This window comes from Silene latifolia, chromosome X, assembly GCF_048544455.1.
Source record: "Silene latifolia isolate original U9 population chromosome X, ASM4854445v1, whole genome shotgun sequence".
Lineage (NCBI taxonomy): Eukaryota > Viridiplantae > Streptophyta > Magnoliopsida > Caryophyllales > Caryophyllaceae > Silene > Silene latifolia.
Genome location: NC_133537.1, coordinates 191,842,899 through 191,866,034, shown reverse-complemented (window position 1 = coordinate 191,866,034; position 23,136 = coordinate 191,842,899). Strand labels below are relative to the sequence as shown.

At 38.5% G+C, this 23,136-nt stretch overlaps 1 protein-coding gene and 2 non-coding genes across 3 annotated transcripts; all 3 read right to left on the bottom strand.

The window, feature by feature from the left end:
* Nucleotides 1-2,065: 2,065 nt before the first annotated feature.
* On the bottom strand, nucleotides 2,066-2,172 carry LOC141625259 (small nucleolar RNA R71). Its single transcript, XR_012535048.1, has one exon. It is a non-coding gene; the product is annotated as a small nucleolar RNA R71 (small nucleolar RNA).
* A 6,369-nt stretch (nucleotides 2,173-8,541) lies between these two features.
* On the bottom strand, nucleotides 8,542-8,648 carry LOC141625821 (small nucleolar RNA R71). Its single transcript, XR_012535572.1, has one exon. It is a non-coding gene; the product is annotated as a small nucleolar RNA R71 (small nucleolar RNA).
* An 8,718-nt stretch (nucleotides 8,649-17,366) lies between these two features.
* On the bottom strand, nucleotides 17,367-22,802 carry LOC141619001 (uncharacterized). The gene is made up of 4 exons (XM_074436045.1): nucleotides 22,688-22,802; nucleotides 17,851-18,028; nucleotides 17,602-17,725; nucleotides 17,367-17,504 (listed from the first exon to the last, which is right to left on the bottom strand). The coding sequence occupies exons 2-4, from the start codon at nucleotides 18,021-18,023 to the stop codon at nucleotides 17,367-17,369; spliced, it is 435 nt and encodes a 144-aa protein (XP_074292146.1). The 5' UTR covers nucleotides 18,024-18,028; nucleotides 22,688-22,802.
* Between the last annotated feature and the right edge of the window lie 334 nt (nucleotides 22,803-23,136).

Below are 23,136 nucleotides of genomic sequence, written 5' to 3'. Positions count from 1 at the left end.
TGTATCATAACTAAGCATATAATGTTACGCATCTTTTCATACGATTCACGAAATCATTATATCATGTTATTAAACGCCACATTGTAAACATCCAACATGTTTTCACTCCAACAACAAGTATACATATATCATCAACCTTCCTTTCAAATTCTCAGCTTTCTACTTCACACATCCAACAATTACACACACTTCATCACATTCTTACACAAGTGAACCAAACAACACATACGACCTTGACATACACCCCCCATGTGACCGGTTCAAAATTGTAGGGCAAGTTCGCGACTTTAGGACGTCTCCCAAGCCTTTGCATTAGCTCCTACAACTTTTACCCCGGGTTCATTTTAATTGACTCCCTATGTTCATTAGGTTCATTGGTTACAGGTTTCAGGATCGTCTCCCTGATACCATTTGTAACACCCCCATACTCCAAGTGCCTTACCAGGACCACTCAGGTATGAAGACATTACCATCTCGGTTACCCGAGACAATGATAATCAAATAAACAATAAAGAAACAACGTTTAAATATAAATACTTAGTGAAGGGTTACAATTCTCAAAACCAAACCAAAAGTATAATACATGTTCTCAAACCGATCACATCGTTCTAACTGAAATGTAACGAAACTACTAAGCTACAAAATGAAGACTTCTATCATCATATCGTGGCAATCCAAGCTATCCCAAGACTCATCTCATACCGCTCAATATCTGCTCACCATCCCCGAATGGATCACCGCAGTTTACAAAACAACAAGCGGGGTCGATTAATCACACAACTCAATATATATAAACAATAAGATAAACAGTAGCTTAACTGTCACACACACACAAATCCACGCCAATTCCAATCATCTCAATCACTCGATCGTCCACCGGACTGACCCCGCCGTGGGGGGACCGCACTGCGTACCCACCAAATCCCCGCTCCACATAGTGAGCGATAACCCTGTCCATTAATGTGCACATCCCTTCTGTGGCGGGTTCCACAGAAGGCGAAACTAGGGCGTGAAGCCACTCCCGCAAGTGACCCCACTCAGCCGAGGACACGCCTCGAGAACCATAGACAACAATCACAATTACAATCACAACCGTCACAATACAATTACTATATCAAACAATCAATCTCAACACATCATCAATCATCCCATTATGGGACTAATACTGAGTAGGAAATCCTACCTGGAAAGCACACTATCAGACGGTCTCTACTGCTGTATCAAAAAGCTTCCTCTATGAAACCTCCTCCTATCATACAACATACAAATGCTACCAAATCACATACTACTCAAAAACCCCAAAATCCCTATATTAGGGTTTAACCAAATCAGAGGAAAGACAACAAAAAGGGTACATAAATCTTATCCTTGACGCAAGGATCTCAACGGTATAACCAACGATGAGAACCGACCTTCCAAACTCCGGGAATTTCTAACAATGCGATTAGGATTAAGAACGTACTTGCTTTCTCTCTTAAACAGAAAATTAGGTTTTGCAAAAGTGTTTAGAATAATGACGACGAAGGTTATATATCTTAATCGCATAATTAACAAAACCCGAGAAAAACTTCCCGTAAACCGGCTACTCGATCGAGTACCCAAGGTACTCGATCGAGTACCCCTTACTCGATCGAGTATCCCAAATTTACTCGATCGAGTACCCAACAGGTCAGAAACTTTTCTAAAACGCAACTTACCCTTACTCGACAGAGTAAGGCCTACTCGATAGAGTACCCAAAGACTCATATATACGGAGTATTACAATTTAACTGGTAATTTCATTGCCAAATCCGCATTCATACAACTAGTTGAGAGAAGTCAATTTAGAGGGATGCTTAGTGAAGACCCTCATTCTCATATGGAGACTCTTTGTGACTATTGTGATGCGATTTCTCAAACCGGAGTTACTCAAGATCAAATTCGATGGGTATTATTTCCTTTCTCCTTGATCGGTACCGCAAAACAATGGTTGAAGAGCCTAGACAAGGCTACCCTTGGTATTGACTCATGGAAGAAGCTGGCACTTGCTTTCTACAAGAAATTTTATCCTCCGGAGAAGACTAACATGTTGAGAGCCCAAATCACCGGGTTCAAACAAAGAGATGAGGAATCATTGTATGAAGCATGGGAGAGATTTAAGGACACTTGTCGTTCTTGTCCACACCATGGACTTAGCGAGTGGTTCCTTTTGCAACAATTTTGGAATGGTCTATATGAAGAATCCCGCAATATCCTCAACATGGGATCAAATGGTATGTTTACTGAAGTTAATGACAATCAAACTTGGGCCGAAATTGAAGAGATGACGGTTCATAATTCAGAATATAGTAGGCCTCGAAAGGCTACTAGAGGAGGAAAGCATAAGGTAGATTCCATCACATAATTGGGTGCTCAACTCAGTGATTATATTGACACCATCAATTTGAAGTTTGAGAAGGTCATGGCTAAGCTTGATGAAGCTTCCAAATCACCCAAACAACATGTTAATGCAATGGTGACATCATCCTCAATTCCAAATGGAGTATGTGAGAGTTGTAAAACTTTGGGACATGACCAATGTAAATGTAGGGGAACAAGTGAACAAGTGAATGCTTTCCAAGCATACAAGAGTGGCACCCCTTATTCCAACTATTTCAATGAGAATACTAAATTCGATTCAAACCTTTCATACAAAAGCCAAAATTTTTTAAACCCTCGACAACATACACCCCACCTCCAATGAGAAATCGAGCTCAAAGACCCTTTTACAACCAAAGCCAAAGTTATCAAAATCAACCTTCATATAATCAAACAAATGACCAAGGCTTTGATGTTCAAAAAGTGGCCCTCCAAATGCAAAAGAACCAACAAGAATTTTTCACCTAAATGAAAAAAGATAGCCAAGCCAAAGACATCACCATCAACAACATACTAGCCCATACCATGATGTTGGAAACCCAAATGTCTCAATTAACATCTTCTAGCTCTCAAAGACAAAAAGGGAAATTACCACATCAAAGTAATCCCCCAAGACATGAATCGGTTAGTGCCATCCATTTGAGGAGTGGTACAAGGTATGAAGGGCCAAGGAAGCCAATTGATGAAGACAATGTGGATGCTAGTGACAAGTAAAGAGTTGTGGAGAACTATAAAGGAGAACCCACCACCAAAGAGGTTTTAAAGAAGAAGAATGAAGAGAAGGCTAAGGAAAAAGAGCCTATTGTGATTAGACTTCCATTCCCAAGTCGTCAAGCTAAGCCTAAGTTTGATGAACAACTTGGAAAGTTCATGGAGATTGTGAAGAACTTAGAAGTCTCAATCCCATTCACGAAATTGATCAATCATGTTCCGGCCTATGCAAAATACATGAAAGATATTCTTACCAAGAAGAAATCCATCCGGAAGCTAGAGACTATTGCCTTTATCAAAGTGAGTAGTGCTATTCTTCAAGGAAATTCACCTCCAAAACCCAAAGATCCGGGAAGCTTCTCTATTCCATGCACTATTGGCGACACTAGAATCAACAAAGCATTATGTGACCTTGGAGCGAGTGTAAGTGTCATGCCATACTCAGTATGCAAGAGGCTAGGAATGGGAGAGCTCAAGTGCACTAACATTACTCTTCAAATGGCGGATCAATAAAAAAAGATACCTTCAGAGGTATGAGAGGATGTGCCCGTGAGAATTGGCAAATTCTTCATCCTGGTAAACTTTGTCATTGTAGACATGGAGGAGGATTCCAACATTCCTATCATTTTAGGAAGACCTTTCTTGCACACCGCGACGAATGATCATAGATCCTAATTAGACTCTATAATTAATAAAAAAATAACTCATAATATGTTAATTTAGTGATCTATGTAACATGCATGCAAATATAAAAGCATAAAAATAAAGGTTACGAAAAAACAATTTCTTTACATTGATATTTATGGTAAAAATGGGCACAAGTTAGATCACCTATCTAGTTTGTTCTTGAGCTAAATAAAGATGGATGATCCTCCTAGAAAATCTTTGAAAAAGAAAGTCTCCTTCAAGTAGCACCCAAGAACAACACCCAAATAATTTTACAAGTATTAACTAGATACTAGTAAAATTTAACCCTTGATAATATGTGAATATTACTAACAATCTTAGTAATTATTTTGTTTTTATTACTAAAAGGTTAGTAAGTGATGTATTACTATTTTAGAGAGATGGACAATTTTTGTTCACATGCAAAACACAAGTGAGCTAGCTTATGAAAAATGAACAAAAATTGGTCTAAATGGAGGAGGAAAACCGGTGGGAGAGGGTAGAGTGTGGGTGTTAGCTTGTTTCAATTTTTGTCCAATCTTATATCACATGCAAATGATCATAAGATGACTTATGGAAGAAAAACAAGCAAAGTGAAATGATTATGTTTATAATCATCCACTACACTTTATTTACACGATCTAATGTCCCATTTACGGGTCCATTTTGGTTCTTATATTTGTCGCACAAATACGTGTAAATTTTATTTAAACATCGTTTTATGTTTAAATGCTACCCGATTAATTTCGTCCAAAACACTCCGTAAATATACGTGTACCCTACACATATTTTTTACGTACTAATATTAATCACATTAATCAATTAGTACAGTTTTAGTGAATTAACAATTAATTAACTAAAACCCGTCTCCCAAAATTTATTATTCAATTATCGCATAATTAAATAATAACTGCCGCGCCTCGAGTTCGCAACTCGAAATCTCTCTTAAAATAATCGACTAACCTTTTGGTCTATAAATCAAGGGACTAAATAAATTGTATCTCATACAATTAATTAGTTATCAATTGGGGTTCGTTCCTACAGGCGTGACCGAAAGGGGTCAGTTGATCACGGAAAGAAGTTTGTCAATATAAGCTTCTTAACTCAATGCTAGTATCCTCTTGGACTTATCCCTATAGATCCGGATACCCAAGATTCATTATGCCTCTCCGAATTCCTTCATCTGAAAGTGTTTCCCTAGCCACTCCTTAACGGAAGTGAGCGATGGAACATCATTCCCGATGAGCAATATGTCATCCACATATAGGATAAGGAATATAACCTTACTCCCACTAAACTTCATGTATAAAAACAGTTCTACAACACTTCTAGTGAAACTGTATTGTTTAATAACATGATCAAAGCGACGATTCCAACTCCGAGATGCTTGCTTAAGACCATAGATGGACTTCTTGAGCTTACACACTTTCTTAGGGTTAGATGTATCCACAAAACCTCCAGGTTGTATCATGTACACTTACTCTTCTAGAATCCCATTCAAGAAGGCGGTTTTGACATCCATTTGTCAAATCTCATAATCATTAAATGCGGCAACCGCTAAGATTATCCTAATGGACCGAAGCATAGCGACTGGAGCGATGGTTTCATCATAGTGTAAACCATGAACTTGGGTGAAACCTTTTGCCACCAATCTAGCTTTGTAAACATCTATATGTTTATCCTTGCCGAGCTTAATTTTATATATCCATTTACACTGAAGGGGTTGCAATCCCTAAGGTAAATCAACCAAGTCCCATAGTTGGTTCTCGTACATGGAATCCATTTCGGACCGCATGGCTTCTAGCCAATGCGAGGAGTCGGGACTAGACTTGGCCGATTTGTAGGTAGTGGGTTCATCACTTTCCAGAAGTAACAACACACATTCCTCTTCGATGTTACCAAGGTAGCGGTCAAGTGGATGAGAAATCCTACTTGACTTTCTAGGAACAATAATCGTTTCAGAGGAAGAGGGAATGCTATCTTCCACGTTCTCCTCTACCTCATTCTCGGTTTGTGGCTCTCGAACTTCGTCAAGTTCAAATTTTCTCCCACTCTGTCTCCTAGAAATAAACTCCTTTTTTAGGAAGACATCATCACGAGCCACAAACACTTTGTTCTCGTGTTTATTGTAGAAGAAATAGCCACGTGTTTCCCTTGGAAATCCTACAAAAAGACATTTGTCAGACCTGGGTGCAAGCTTGTTGTAAGACTTGATCTTGACGTATGCTTCGTAACCCCAAATACGCATGAATGACAAATAAGGGACTTTCCCTGTCCATATCTCATATGGAGTCTTATTGATGTGACCATTATTTGAGCATATTTAGACCCCGAATTAGCCTCGTTCCTATGCTTTTTAGTGCCTATTTGGGTCATTTACTATCTTTAGTCCTTTGTTTTGCATATTCTTTGAGGTTTTGTTTCCTTGGTAGGAGAGAAGTGCAAACCTTGCATTTTCATGGCAAAATAGAGCTAAATTGATCGAATCTAATGACCAAGCATCAAATAGAAGACAAGACTAGAAGGCCTTTTGTACATATTATAGTAGATGAGCAATGATGAAGAAATCCTTGCATCCCCGACTAAATCCCGGAGGATTCTTGGAAGAAGAGAGGAAGAAAAAAAGAAAAAGAAACGTTGTGACGAGATCCGCTCGTCCAGCATAGCAAGACGCCCGTCCAGGACTCCAAAGATCCGAGCCTCTTTTCCATAGGGACGCCCGTCCAATCACGCCCCAATCCGCTCGTCCAGCCACCCCAGAATCCGCCCGTCCCGACCCCTTGGACGCTCGGATTGTCTTACAGGCCCATACATCCTCTTCTTCCCTCCATGAAAGATGAGCATATTTGTGAAAGACCGGCAAAAAGGAGACTCGCATCTTTTCTGAGAGGAGCGATTCCTCAAGGACTTAATCGTCATTTAAGCCCTTAGTAAACCCTAATTTGTGTACCTAATCCTCACTATAAATACCCCATTAGTCTAATTGGATTAATCATGTTCTTCTTATCAATCCTTAGTGTAGTTTATATCAATCTAATCTCTTCTTAATCTTGTAATCAACTTCTAATCAAGTCTTAATACAAATCTCATTTCCTTAATTTCTCTTTTGTTCATCTTTTATTTTGGGTAATTGAAGATTATTTGGGTTATTGTTGGGAGATTGACAACCTTCCAATCATTCATCAAGTACTTCTATTATTCTTTGCTTTATTTTGGAATCATTAGTAGATATAATTCTCTTAATCCCTTTTTAATTATTGTTAATCATCTTCATTTATTCATCATGTTTTGCCTTGTTAATATGATTGACAACCTTGTTAACATGTTAAACTTGATAATGAGTGAGTAGTTTCCTTAACTAGGGTTAATGGGTAATTATGGGAAACCAAAATGGGGGATGATTCATGCTTAATTTAATATGTTTTCATAATTAATTTGCTTGCTTGTTGAGATTTCAACTTATGCACATGTTATGTTTGATGAAATGCGAGCCTATGAATCCTTGCATTTTTTACCCATCACTTACCTTTTAAATGAGACTTGTAAGACATAAACCAACTCGAGTCTCATTAGACCATGCATATAGTTGGATAGGGAGGATTAAGTCGACTTGTAGGTGTTGTACAATCTAATCGATTCGGTTCCGGGACCCAAACCTTCCTAGGATTGTAAAATATAAACCAACTCGATCCATCACAACAATAATTGCTTGCTTATAATTTGAGAATATGTTTGTATGATCAATTCCCATGAATCCCCTATGACCCCATGACACCCTAGTGCTTTTAATCAATTGTTTACATCTCATTTTAATCATCTTGCTTGTTTACTTTTATTGCTATTTAGTTTAGTGATCTTCTCATCTCAACTCAAATCGTGACATCCCTAGACACCGCTACTTGCAATCGAAAATCCTACATCAATAACCGTCCCTTGGGATCCGACCTTTACTTGCCTCTTTACTAATAGTAGAGTTGTTTGTGAAGTTATAAATATTGTTTTGGTCTAGGTGCTCCTAGCGACAAGTAACTGAAAATTAAGCTCCAAGTGAGTTCCGACCAAAAATGGCGCCGTTGCCGGGGACGGTGTTAACATGATTTGATTTTCCTATAATGTTATTAGTTGTGTCTTTCTTTGCCTTGGGGAAGTAAAACTCCTCAAGGTTTGTTCTAATTGTTTTCAAGTTGTTTGATATTTTGCATGTCTAGAAGATCACAAGGTAACTTGTTACCCATTGATCACGAAATTGAAAGGACTTTGACAACCAATAGAAGATTTGCTAGAGGTACTTTGAGAGGTATTGGTGAGGTTGTTGATATTCAACCAAATACTATTGAGTTCATCAACCCTTTTGCAAGAGAAGGTGAGGAGAACCCAACACAAAATCAACCCACAATGCCTAAATTTTCATCACATTCCGTACCAACCGAAGAGAACCTACCCAATGGTACTCCCACACCACAACACTTAACCGGGAATTTCATTGTTAAATCCGCATTTATCCAATTAGTCGAAAGAAGCCAATTTGGGGGAATGCCTAGTGAAGACCCTCACTCCCACATGGAGACTTTTTGTGACTATTGTGATGCGATTTCACAAACCGGTGTGACTCAAGACCAAATTCGATGGGTCTTATTTCCTTTTTCTCTAATCGGCACCGCAAAACAATGGTTGAAAAGCCTTGATAAGGCTACTCTTGGAATTGACTCTTGGAAGAAGTTAGCTCTAGATTTCTACAAAAAATTCTACCCTCCGGAAAAGACTAACATGCTAAGAGCTCAAATTACGGGTTTTAAGCAAAGGGATGAAGAATCTTTGTATGAAGCTTGGGAGCGGTTCAAAGGAATTTGTCGCTCATGTCCTCATCATGGACTTAGCGAGTGGTTCTTGGTACAACAATTTTGGAATGGTCTTTATGAAGAATCAAGAAACATTCTCAACATGGGATCAAAATGGTATGTTCACCGAAGTTGACGATAATCAAACTTGGAACAAGATTGAGGAAATGGCGGTCCATAATTCACAATATAGTAGACCTCGCAAGGCTACTAGAGGAGGAAAGCATGAAGTGGACTCCATTACTCAATTGGGTGGTCAACTTAGTGCTCATATTGACACCATTAACTTGAAGTTTGAAAAGGCTATGGCTAAACTTGAAGAAGCTTCAAAATCACCAAAGCATCATGTTAATGCCATGGTAGCATCTTCATCAATCCCAAGGGGGATATGTGAGAATTGTGGAACTTTGGGACATGACCAAAGTGAATGTAGGGGAACAAATGAACAAGTGAATGCTTTTCAAGCATACAATAGTGGTACCCCTTATTCCAATTATTACAACGAAAACACCAAATTCCACCCAAATCTCTCATACAAAAGCCAAAATGTTCAAAACCCTCAACAAAAATACACCCCACCTCCCATGAGAAACCAAAATCAAAGACCCTTTTTCAACCAAAACCAAGGTTATCAAAATCAAACTCCATACAATCAACAAAATGACCAAGGTTTTGATGTTCAAAAAGCGGTCCTCCAAATGCAAAAGAATCAACAAGAGTTTTTCACTCAAATGCAAAAGGATAGCCAAGCAAAGGACATCACCATCAACAACATCCTAGCCCACACAAAAATGTTGGAAACCCAATTGACCCAACTAGCATCTTCAAACTCTCAAAGCCAAAAGGGCCAATTACCATCTCAAGGTAATCCCCCAAGACATGAAACGGTTAGTGCCATTCACTTGAGGAGTGGTACGAGATACGAAGGACCAAAGAAGCAAGTTGAGGATGAAGTTGTGGAAGCTAGTGACAAAGAAGAAGTTGTGCAAAACTCTAAGGAAGATGAACCAACAAAAGAAGAAGTTTCAAAGAAAAATCAAGAAAAGGCCAAGAAGAAGGAGCCCATTGTGATTAGACTTCCATTCCCAAGTCGTCAAGCTAAGCCTAAGTTTGATGACCAACTTGGAAAATTCATGGAAATTGTGAAGAATTTGGAAGTCTCGATTTCTTTTACGGAATTAATCAATCACGTGCCGGCCTATGCAAAGTACATGAAGGACATCCTTACGAAAAAGAAGTCGATCCGGAAGCTTGAAACTATCTCCTTCACTAAGGTGAGTAGTGCAATCCTTCAAGGGAGTTCACCTCCGAAACTTTAAGATCCGGGAAGCTTCTCAATACCGTGTACCATTGGCGACACCATGATCAACAAGGCTTTGTGTGATCTAGGAGCAAGCGTGAGTGTTATGCCGTATTCGGTTAGTAAAAGGCTAGGGATGGGAGAGCTTAAATGTACCAACATCACACTCCAAATGGCCGATAGATCGACAAAGATACCGTTAGGGATATGGGAAGATGTTCCCGTGAGAATCGGCAAATTCTTCATCCTGGTGGACTTTGTCATTGTTGTTATGGAAGAAGACTCCAATATTTCGATCATCCTCGGTAGACCTTTCTTGCACACTGCGGGTGCGGTGATAGATGTGAAGCACGGAGAGCTTACTCTAGAAGTGGGAGACGAGACCATAACTTTCAATCTTGACAAGACCATGAGAGCTCCCCGTTTGCATGAACCATGCTTTATGGTTGATCACTATAGCCGGAAGGATGATAGGAAGAAGTCGGAATTCCAATGGAAAAAGAAAGTTGATGATGCTCCATAAAAAGAGCAAGGAAATAGCAACAAAGAGAGCTTGAAAAGCTCACCCATGACAAGTGAAGAGCATGGCCTCATTGGCCAAAACAAGAAAGAAGGAGAGTTGTCCCTATCAACTCAAGAAATTTTTAATGATCAAGTAGACGAAGATTGCGGTCTTTGGGATGATGAGTTCGAAGGGATATTCAATCCCTACATTGGTAATGCTATGAACCAAGACCTTCACGGAGAACAACAAGTGCAAAGATCTATTGAGGATCTTTATCATGACAATGAACAAGCTTTTGACTACTTCTTCAAGGTGTTGAGTAACATCAACAACACCTTGAACATTCCCCCTTGACATCTCACATTGGATGAGAGTTTGGTGGAGTCCTCCCTAAACCACCATTTGTAAATATTCTAACTCCCTAACTTGCATTTTAATTTTTACATTGCATTTTTGTCATTTTTGGATTTATATTTTTGTGCCTTGATCAAGATATTCATCATTTTTGAGAGAAGTGAGGGAGGAAATTATGATTTAATTAATGTGTAGTACTTTGACTTAGTGTGGGGATAGCAATTGCCTAGGCTATTCATGCTTTTGTAGCGCCCCCACAATGAAGAACACGAGAATTGAAGAATGAAAAATGTTACGGGTTATGCAGTACCCACGGATGGACCTGAATCCGTGTGGACAAGGAAGAATCCGAGCGGCCAAAAAGGGAATCCGCTCATCGTCAAGGAATCCGAGCGTCCAAGATACAATCCGCACGTCTGGCAGAGCCGCAGAATTCAAAAAAATGGTCTGTCACAGAATCCGAGCGTCTCAAGTGTGAATCCGCTCGTCTGATTCAGGACGCTCGTCTTACCGAGAAGACGCTCGTCTTTCTGCTGTTGTAATTTAAAAAATCACCCTGTAACAGAATCCGAGCGTCCGTCCAGGAAGACGCTCGTCCCAAATTGAAAAATCCGCTCGTCTTTGCTGAAAGACGCTCGTCCTGTGGCGTCATTTCCTGAGGCAAAAAACGAAGAATCCGAGTGTCCCAGCCCTTGGTCCGCTCGTCCCCTGCTGCTGTTTCAAATATAACGGGTCTCTTAAACCCTTATCCCTCATTCATTTTCATTTTTCTACATTCAAACACTACCCAAAACCCAAAAACCCCAAAAACCCTCATCCTCTACATCAACAAAACCAAATTTCCTCAACCAAATTCAACAAAATCAAATCCAAACTTCCTCACAACAAAAATTAATCACTCCTTCTACAACAACAATTGATTTAAACACCAAAATCTTCAACTTTTGAGTCGATTTTTAAGATACAAAGCAACATTCTTTCATCTTAAATCGATTTGGGAATAACTAAAAATTGGAGATTTCAATCTTTCTTTGGTGTAATAAAGAATGGCAAGAACTAAAGGAGGTAACAAGGCACCCCTAAAGAAGACACTTTCAAAAAGGCAACAAACTCTTCAAGCAAAACAATTGTCAAAGGCATTGGTAGTCCATGAGACAAGGTTGGAGGTTCAACAAGGTCCCCCTATGGAAGCTACAACATCAACAACTCCGGTCATTGAGCAATTATCCAATTATCCGGAGGTAATTTTCACTTCCGACTCTCATAGGGATAAATTTGTTCTCTTTGCTAAGAAGACCATTATGCCTACAAAATTTATTTGTGAAGATGCCTTGATAAAGTTGGGTGTTCTTGAACAAACCAAAAACTTCTTTGAGGCTATGGGATTGGGTAAATTGTTTACCATGAAAGAATTGACATACCCCTCCCTCACCTTGGAATTTTTGAGTTCCTTGAAAGTCTCAAGGGTGGAAACTAGAACCCACATCGAGTTTCGTCTTTCAAATGTTGATAGACGTATCACTTTTGGTGAATTGAGTAATATTTTAGGCCTTAGTGATACCCCAAAATATACGAACATCCCCGACAAGTATGACCCCGCTCCTCTTTGGGAGGCAATTTCCAGAAAGAAATTTGTGCGCTTTCATGATTGTCGTGCTCTATTAGTCCACCATCTGGGCATTAGAGTGTGGCATAAGGTCATTGGGAATACTTTGATAGCAAGAAATGGTACTAATCATCTTACCAAGCTCGATTGTGTTCTTCTTGAGTCGGCCTTGAACATAGGAAGGGAATATACTAAGCCATATAATGCTCTAAGGCTTTTGGTTGAACGATGGCTTAATGTCGATTGTGGTAAAGAAGGCACCGCTTTTATTGTAAATGGAGGACTAGTTACCCATTTGGCCAAGCACTTTAACCCAAATTTCAACAAAGACAACACTTATGTGGCGGTTAAAGGAGGTAATCTCATTGACATGGACACCATGATTCACAAGTTTAAGTAGGTCAAGCATGATTTTCTTGACACCAAATATGGGTGGTTAACCATGAAGCTAGATCCTTCACTTTGCCTTCAAAGATATGCCGATTGAGTGTTCATCGACCAAACTACCTTCTTCCACTCTCCAAGGAGACCGAGTATATTATTCAACAACAAAGAGGCGAGATTGACGAGCCCTCCTCCTCTATTGTCACACCACCCTACCCATTTGAGTATCACGAGTTCAAACCTAAGGATGTCGAGGTAGGAAATGATTACATGACTCTACTCATGAGGGAAATGCACAAGCAAGCTTAGAATGATAGAGTGGATGCTTGCAAGGCCCAATATCCGCCCCTCCTACATCTAGCTAGCCAAGGACTTCTTGCTCCATCATGTCCTTTGCCTAGTTGGGCGGATAGGGAAGTTTTATTTCCTAGCACCTCTAGTGGTGGAAGACCGGGTGGAGAGGATATTGTTGATGAGGGTGTTGATGAAGAAGGTGAAGAAGAAGAGGTTCAAGAGAATGTTGAAGAAGAAGAAGAAACTCAAGAAGAGGAAAAAGAAAGTGAGGAAGAGCAAGGAAGTGAAAGTGGGAGTGGAGATGATTCCACATCTATGGAGGAAAATGACGATAATGATGATATGATGGAGGATTAGCAAACCTTGGAGGCTCCTACACTCTTTCACCCCTCTTATGGTTTGTCTACTTCTTTTGTTTTGTTTATTTTATTTTGATCATTTGTTTGTGGAGTCCTAGCAACATGGAGGACTAACACCTTGGCTTCATTAAGGTGTTCTTTTAATTATTCCCAACTTATAAAATCCAAAATATCAATTTGTAGTTTCATGCATTGCATTCCATGTGCATGAACTACCCCGAAATTCAAGACATTAGAAATAATGTCTAAATTGGTTTGGGGAAGTCCATGCATATGCATCGGGAGCTAATTTAAATTATGCTCTCCGCCAAAACAAAAACCCATGCATCATGTAGTGTAGCTTAGTATAGTTTGCATTTAGTTTAGAAATCATGCATCATGCTTGCATAATTTCCTATCGTATTGGCCATTGAGGACAATGCCCATACTAGTGTGGGGATGGGAAATTCTAACTTTACTTTTATTCAAAATCCAAAAAAATCAAAAATTTCGAAAAATCCAAAAAATTGAAAAATTGAGAATTCAAAAACATGTTCATTTCCTTTGTAGGGTAGTCTTGTTTATATTATTGTATATATTGTGTTTGTTCATCCTTGTTCACATTGATTAACTACGCCACATCCGAGACATGAGGATATTGAAGACAGCATGGTATGATCTTTCCAATCTCCTTTCTTCCTCTCTATGTTAATGACTATGTGGCTTTATTTTGATTGATGCGGTAAAAACAATGTGAATTTAGGATTGCATTTAGATTATTTGACATACTAGTTGGTAGAAGCATATGCATTAGGATGTATAAATGTTAGTTGCATCATGGCATGTAGTTTGCATGTTTGAAAAATTTTGTGAAATCGTCTACTTGGGAAGCTTGACAAGTGCATATAAGGCCCTAGTAGATGTTTTTCTTCTTAAGACTTTGCTTGTTAGAACACTTGTAAAACACCCTAGGATGTGTCATGCTAGTATCCTTTGACCCATAGATTAAGGCCTAGTCAATGGGTACCTTGTGGTGTGATAACTCCTTGGCTACCGTTTATTCCAAGGTGACCCTTGAAACCATGTAACCATCATTCATCCATGTTCTACCATATTTTTGTCATCAAAAAGGGAAAGGGCACAAAAAGAAATTGTTCAAAAATTTGAGTTCAAGAAAAGAAAAGAAAAGAAAAAGTTTGCAATTGCATCAAAAGAAAAGAGGAGTAACAAAAATGAAAACTCCCATGCTTCAAATATAAGGCACCCTCGTTACTAATTTAGGTGACTTTGAAAATGTTCAAGAGAAAATGCAAAAAGTTGAAAGTTGTCAAGTATTGAAATGCCAAAAATCAAAAGAAATGGCAAAAAAAAAGTGTTCTCAAATGTTATATGCCATAAGAAATTGGGTGGAAAAACAACAACAAAAGCAAACTCCCAAATGAAACTCAAATTCTATCGATCCCTTTATCCATCGTATCCACTTTTGTGCATGGTAGAGAGGGGACGACCCTTCTTCTTGTCTAGGCAAGAAGGGGAATTCCGCGATCCTCCAGTGTTTCTAACAACATAGGGAGTCTATTCTTGATAAAAGCATTTAACGATTGAGCACAGAGGTACCCTAGCTTGACACAACTTGGAAGTGATTTATTGGTATCCTTCTAGGCTTAGTAGTTTGAAGAAATTGCATCTATGAGGGAGCGTGTACCCTTAAATTGCTTCCTTTGTAGATAATTTTCGCCACTTAGATGAGGAAAGTGGCTATTCTTTTGTAGATGCATCCATTACTTGATTTTGTGTGCTTTAATGTTTGGATGTGTCGCCATTTTGGCAAGACCCACCTTGCCTTGCAAGAAGGCATCCTACCTCATGGTTGTCTTGTTGTGAGTTGAAGGAGCGGAGTGAGACCCGCTAATTGTCTCATGTCGGCTATATTATTAGGGTAGTTTAAATAAGGGTCCTAGTTTTGTCACCTCTTTACTCGGGACGAGCAAAGGTTCGGTTTGGGGATATTTGATGTGACCATTATTTGAGCATATTTAGTCCCCGAATTAGCCTCGTTCCTATGCTTTTTAGTGCATATTTGGGTCATTTACTATCTTTAGTCCTTTGTTTTGCATATTCTTTGAGGTTTTGTTTCCTTGGTAGGAGAGGAGTGCAAACCTTGCATTTTCATGGCAAAATAGAGCTAAATTGATCGAATCTAATGACCAAGCATCAAAAAGAAGACAAGACTAGAAGGCTTTTTGTACATATTATAGTAGATGGGTAATGATGAAGAAATCCTTGCATCCCCGACTAAATCCCGGAGGATTATTGGAAGAAGAGAGGAAGAAAAGAAGAAAAAGCACTACAACAAATAAGGTAATTGGCGACCATATAAGGCGACTGAGAACAGTCGCCATTAAGAATAAAGCGACTAAGACCCGTCACCCGCACTTCGTAGCTGGGTTTGGTCGCTTTGGCGACAGCGCGTTAAATGCCAATTTTGGCGACTGAATTTTTTTAAATCGGGCGACCAAAATTCGTCGCCAAATTGGCGACTGTCATGAGTCGCTAAAAAGGCGACTGCTATTAGTCGCTTTCCTAAAATCCACGTCATCTCCATATTTTTTAAAAAGGCGACGGATTTTGGTCGCCATTCTGGCGACAGATGTTGGTCGCCATTTTGGCGACAGCTTTTGGTCGCCAAAACCACTGTTCCCCGTCGCCAATGCCCATAAAATTAATTCATGATCAGAGACTTAGCGACGGTTTCCCGTCGCCAAATGCCCAGTATCCGTCGCCAAATTTACATTTTTTTTAGCGTAAAAATCGTTTTTGACCTAGCCAAATACGTAAAAACCTGCAAATAAACCAACATTTCCAGCAGAGAACACATGGGAAGTCAACACAACCAAACTTGATAAAGAAAATCATGTTCCATACACACAACTACGAGTTCTACGAGTTTTGGTCATCTAACATTATCCGGGAATAACATGTTTTCTAAAAAACTACATAACAGGGAAACTTGTTCCCGCTCCACTACCACCTCCATGATTAGGATCTCTAGGATCCTTTGGTTGCGGGCGCCACCCAGTGTTGCAATTGGCGAAGAAGGAGTTCATCCGTTCCATTTCCTCCTTCATCCTCCGAATTTCAGCATCTCTCTCGGCATCCCGCCTCTCCCTCTCGGCATCCTGCCTCTCCCTGGCGGCTAATTGAGCTTGGAGCACACTCACGACACTTGGGGTATAAGGTTGTTGTTGGGAGGAAATTGACACTCTTCTTCTTGTAGGAGGGTAGAAAATCTCCTTTGCCGACCCGGCTCCATACACATCTCCTCTTTGGAACCCCTCAACAAGATCAAACCATAGCTCATTGTCATCAATTTCCGGGTTGTTCTTCCTACGGACAAGGAATTGTTCCTAAAAAATTGATAAAACATTAATGGTTAGAGGTTACTTATCTAAAAATTGATAAAACATATACTTTAAAAAGCTAAGAAATTTATATTTTTTGACACTTACATATAACTGTTGATCTTTTTCCTTCGCGAAGATCAACTTGCCCTTGCTTGTCTTCTTTGCGTGAGTGTCAACAAAGAGATCAACAATCGTGGGTACCTTACCCTTATTCTTCTTGGTCTTCCGGAAAAAAACAAGGAAATTGTTACTCAAACATGATAATTAATGAGACTAATTAAATTAGAAGACTATTAAATTAAAAGCTAAGACAAATAACTTACATCTAACACCACACGATCATGAAAAGATTGAGACCCTCCATAATGAGTAGGCTCAACTTCCGCATCCTTATCTCCTCCTTTCCTGTTGATCTTGTTCCGGGCCGATGCTTCCTTGAACTCAGGATTGTTCCGGTACTTGGTATATTCCTCATATGACGAACCCGTAATCAATAAAATAACAATTATTAATTAATATATTTTCAAAATATGTAATGAATTTTAACTAATTACGGGTATTAAAAGAAACTAAATACCTTTCATGAAAGATGGCGTCTTCTTCCTCTTAGACACCTTATACATGTTGTCCCTTAGCCTCTTCTTGCCAATGTCATTATACCTTTGCCAAACTAGGCGCTCAAGGTTGGTTGGCCAATAGAACACACGCTACAAAAAGTAAACACATAGATGAGAAACAAATTAATAATAAGGTAAAAAGAATAAATAAATTATATTTAATAATATATATTTTATAAATAGATACCCGGAAGTTGTTGAACCACATCTCCTTATCTTCATCACTAGCGTTACTCCAACAAGTAACGCCGTGTGTCATGTTCTCTTGGGTGCTATTAGTCACACCACGAACAACTGTTTGACTTCTAAACCTGAAATCAAACATGTTAAAAACATAATTATATAGGAAAAAAATAATGTATAATTAACATATGTCTAAAAAAAGTCATTTATTACTAAATAAAAAAATTACAAAATAGAATGAATAAAAAATTACCAAAGACCATTCGGATCAAGGATCATCCTGTTGTCAGTATGTCGGGGTATAGCAACCTCCTCCTCCTCCTCACTCACCTCCGTAGTAGAACGGTCAACGTCCTCCTCCTGCTCCCGGGAGCTACTACCTCCCTCACTATAGCCTCCGCGCTGCCTACTTCCTCCAGGAGCCATGTGTACTACAATTGAATAAAAAGTGTTAGCAAATATTACAAGATAATTATTATAAGATACAAAAAAATAAAACCTAATAAACAAGTATAAAAGACAAAATAAAACGCTAATAATTGTTTCCAAATTTTGATATGTATACTTTTAATACCTTCTCTTACTCATCATCATCATCATCCTCATCTTCTTCTTCTTCTTCTTCTTCTTCTTCTTCTTCTTCTTCTTCTTCTTCTTCTTCCTCTTCCTCCTCCTCTTCTTCTTCTTCTTCTTCCCCCTCTTCTATCCCATCCCTCTCCTTATCATTCTCTTCTTCTTCCTCTTCTAACTCCTCCTCCGCTTCTATCTCATTTGCATAAATAATTTCATCATGATCAACTGGGACAAAACTGTTTACGATACAACCTCTTCTTGGAAAAAAGATGTATCAACTTCTGATCGTGCCTTTGTTTTAAAAACGGCCCACCATTGCTTTTGTTGTCTATCATTGCTTGTGCTCGGAAGAGATGCAAAATAAACTTGTTGAGCTTGTTGTGCAAGTATAAATGGGTCATATTGAGAGTAGGTTCGAGTATGATTCACTTCCACGAGTTTGTAACAATCATGGACTCTCGTTCCAGCTACGGAATTATCCCTCCATTTAATCTTGAATAACACGGTTTTATAACTCCTATCCCGGCCATTGTAGCACAACTCAAAGATATCCTCTAATATGCCATAATAATCATTGCCATCAAGAGAAGAAATAGTAACGCCGTAGTTGCATTTAGCCTTACTTTTGCCATAGTCAAATGTTTGAAACTTAAACCCATTAATTGAATATCGATTCCACGTCACAACCTTTCGAGAAGGACCCAAAGCCAAGCTTCTTATCACATCATCTTGAATATTTAGCTTACATACATGCTTCCGAAACCAGGCTGGAAATTGATCCTCATGCTTATGCCAAACATCCTCTCTGTTCACATTAGGGTGATCTTTAATAAAATCTGTCACAAATTGAGCTTCATATGGCTCCAAAACCTCACAATTAGATAGCACATAAAGGTGGGCACGGTTATACTCCTTGTCATCCGTAAATCTTGTTCCCCCAACTGATGAACACCCTATTTCATCCTGCATTTGGAAACACTTGGGTATACTTGTGTCTAGTTCATCCGCTTCATCAATATTCAAGTATTTTGCTTTGGTCTCAATATGTTTTTCAAAATAAAGAGAGCAAAAATTGGCAATCTCTTCCGTTAGGTAGGCATTGCATATAGAACCTTCCACACGAGCTTTATTACCAATTTTTTTCTTCACATGATTAAGAAACCTTTTGAAAGGATACATCCACCTATATTGACTGGTCCACCAACTTTAGCTTCATATGGCAAATGGATAGGTAGATGCTCCATCGAATTGAAAAAGAAGGCGGAAATATCATCTCAAGTTTACACAAAATTTCTGGTATTTGGTCTTCTAAACGACTCATGTCCTCAACCGATATCGTGGAGGAACATAAATCTCTAAAAAATTGACTTATTTCTCAGAATCGCATTCCAAACTCGTAGTGGGAGTAAATTTTTAAAAGCCACGGGTAATAAGCGCTCCATGAAAACATGACAATCATGACTTTTCAACCCTTTCAACTTCAGTTCCTTCAAATCAACACAACGGCTCAAATCGGATGCATATCCATCTGGAAACTTCAAGTTTCCTATCCAATCGCACAATACCTTTCTTTGAGCTTTGTCAAGAGTAAATATGGCTTTTGGTTTAGCCCCATCCTTACGAATATGAAGTTTAGGACGATCACAAAATTTCTTCAATTCTATTCTTGAATTAATATCATCACGTGTCTTTCCTTTTACATCCATAATCGTATGAATAAGTAACTCAAAGAAGTTCTTCTCTATGTGCATCACATCCAAATTGTGTCTGATCAACATTGTTTTCCAAAGAGGGAAGCTCCCAAAAAATACTTCTTTTAAACCAACCATTTTTTTCTTTTTCAACTCTTTAAACTCTTCTTCAGTCCCATCGACAGTTGTTGGCAAATCACGTACAACCTCCCATATCTCATCCCCTTAGAGTCGAACCGGAGCATTGTCACGCACCTCCTTACCTTTTAAGAAAGATTTCTTGTTCTCTCTATGAATATGTCCATCCGGTAAGAAACATCTATGACAATCAAACCAACTAATTTTTTTGGAATTAGGAAGATAAAATGCTTTACTCCTATCCATGCAATAAGGACATGCCTTTCGCCCAGGTTGCCCATCCCGATAGCATACCATATGCGGGAAAATCATTTATAGTCCATAACAATGAAGCTCTTAGTTGGAAATTTTGCTTCTTCGACACATCAAATGTTTCTACACCAACTTCCCACAAATACTTCAGTTCCTCCACCAACGGTTGTAAATAAACATCCAGATGGTTTTTGGGTTATCGACCGGAATAAGTAAAGAGAGGAAAATAAATTGTCTTTTCGCACAAAGCCAAGGAGATAAGTTGTACGGCGTGGTCATTACGGGCCAACACGAGTAGTTTCTACCAAACTGACCAAAAGGGTCAAACCCATCCGTACACAAGCCAAGTCTCACATTGCGAGGTTCCTCGGCAAAATCGGGATATAACCTATCAAAACGCTTCCACTCCTCCCCGTCACTCGGATGACACATCTTTCCTGGTGTACGAGGATTTTCTTTGTGCCATCTCATTTGGTTGGCAAGATTTTTCGTGGCATACATTCTTTGAAGTCTAGGAGCTAATGGAAAATAAATTAATGTGTTTTCTGATATTGGTTTCTTTCTCTTTCCACTCCTTTTATTACCCTTCTTCCCCTTCAAAACAATATTTCCTTCACTTGTGTCATATCTATCCCTTTGACATTTCTTACATTTGTCAAGCAAAGCATCATCTTTCCAAAAAAGCATACATCCTTTAGGACATGCATCAATCTTTTCATGTGGAAGTTGAAGACCTTTGACCACTTTCTTGGTATTATAGAAATTTCGGGTCATAACATTATTATCGGGTATAACATCCTCAACCAATGTAGCAATACTATCAACGGCTTTAAATGGCATATTATACTCACATTTTAAAGAAACTATCCTGGATGCAACTTGTAACAATGTCATTCTACTCCCCTCATATAAGGTTTTTTCGGAAGCACTTAGCATGTCAAAAAAGGCTTTTGCTCTTGGGTTTGGTTGTTCTTCATCAATCATTGGTACACGGTCGTCATTAATGAAATCATTAGACTGAAAGGCATCAAGTACCATTTCTCTATATGGGTTCTCATTTTGTTGGATTTGAGGTTCTTCGGGATAATATTTTTCTCCATGGGAGATCCAATTGTAGTAGTTTGGAAAAAAACCATTTGTAACAAGATGCTCTTCTACTTCAATGTCAAATAAATATTTTAAGTTTTTACATTTAGTACAAGGACACCTAAGTTTATGTTGTTCCAAATCATATGAATCTTGACATCTAGCAAATTCAATAAATCCACGAACTCCCTTTACAAATCTAGCGATAGGACGTTTCTTCTTATCTACTCTTTCTTCGTACATCCAGCTACGTTCAGATCTCTTCATTTTAATCTATAAGCAATATATAGCAAACTAACCATTTTAAATAATAATATTTAATTTCAACAAAAAAAGCAATGGTTATCTCATCCTCCATTTTATGCTAATTTCAAGATTTCAATTGGGTCCTTATCACTCCAACCTAAACCCATCAATGTACGTTTCAAGTCACTAGCAAACACACATTTGTGAATTATTAATGAGAAAAAATTCGCAAAGAATTCCCTTAGTTCTCCAAATACACAATGTGGAAAAGATACATATTCCACATATGTATTCAGAGAACATTGGAGAAATTTGCAACCAAATTCTTTTCTCATTAATAAAATCACAACTATGTGTTTACTACCTAAGTGACTTGAAACGCATAAAGACAGATCCCAAAATGGGGACTATTCAAGAATTGCTCCTAATGAGTAATTCTTGAACGGGTACTAGGTCATTATATATTAAACAAGTTGTCAAAATTATAAGGCAAATTTATACAATCCCCTAATCAAATGACATTACTAATTTAACAAATTTATACATCATGCTCATTCCATTCAAGAAAAATGCTAATTAATTTTTTAAAAATGCTAATTAAATCATTCTAACTTAATTAATTTGGTTAATTATACAAGTTGTCAAAAATGCTAATTTCTAACCCTAACTCAAATTAATTAACAAAAATGCTAATTAAATCATTCTAACTTAATTTGGTTAATTATAAGGCAAATTTATACAATCCTAACATTATACTACCTTCATAAAACTATACTACCTTCAACAATACTACTTCAATATTACTAAAACTAAGCATCACTAATCAAATCACATTACTAATTTAACAAAAACCCCAATTTCTACCTTCATAAAACTATACTACCTTATACAATCCCCTAATCAAATCACATTACTAATTTAACAAAAACCCCAATTTCTAACCCTAACTCAAATTAATTAACAAAAATGCTAATTAAATTACAACTACATACAATAATAAGCATCACTAATGTATAAATTACAACTAGATACTAAATAAGCATCACAACTTAAACAAAATATGAAGGATTGAAGTAATTAAATCGATTTGAGTCGAAAACAAACCTTTATTATAAACAAAGGGTCGGTAGGGATGTAGTGTGCGGATGGCGGCGGCGAGTGGTGGCGTCCGGTGGTCGTTGTAGTTGGTGGTGGCGTCGGGTCGTCGGATTTTTGGGCGTTTTTTTTTTTTTTGATTGAAGTGAATGAAGGGGACGGGGTGAGAATCTGGCAAAAAAAAAATATACAGACGATTGGCGACCGTCTTTGGTCGCCAAATTGGCGACGGGTAATGGTCGCCAAATTTGGCGACTGATTTCGGTCGCCAATTTGGATAATATTGCGTCGCCTGTGGATTTCATACGGATTTTTGGATAAAAAGGTATAGTCGCCAAATTGGCGACGGATAGTGGTCGCCCGTTTTTTTTTTTCTGTCGCCAATTTGGCGACTGTAGTATGTCTGTCGCCTTTGTCGTGTTTTCTTGTAGTGAAGAAAAGCTGTGACGAGATCTGCT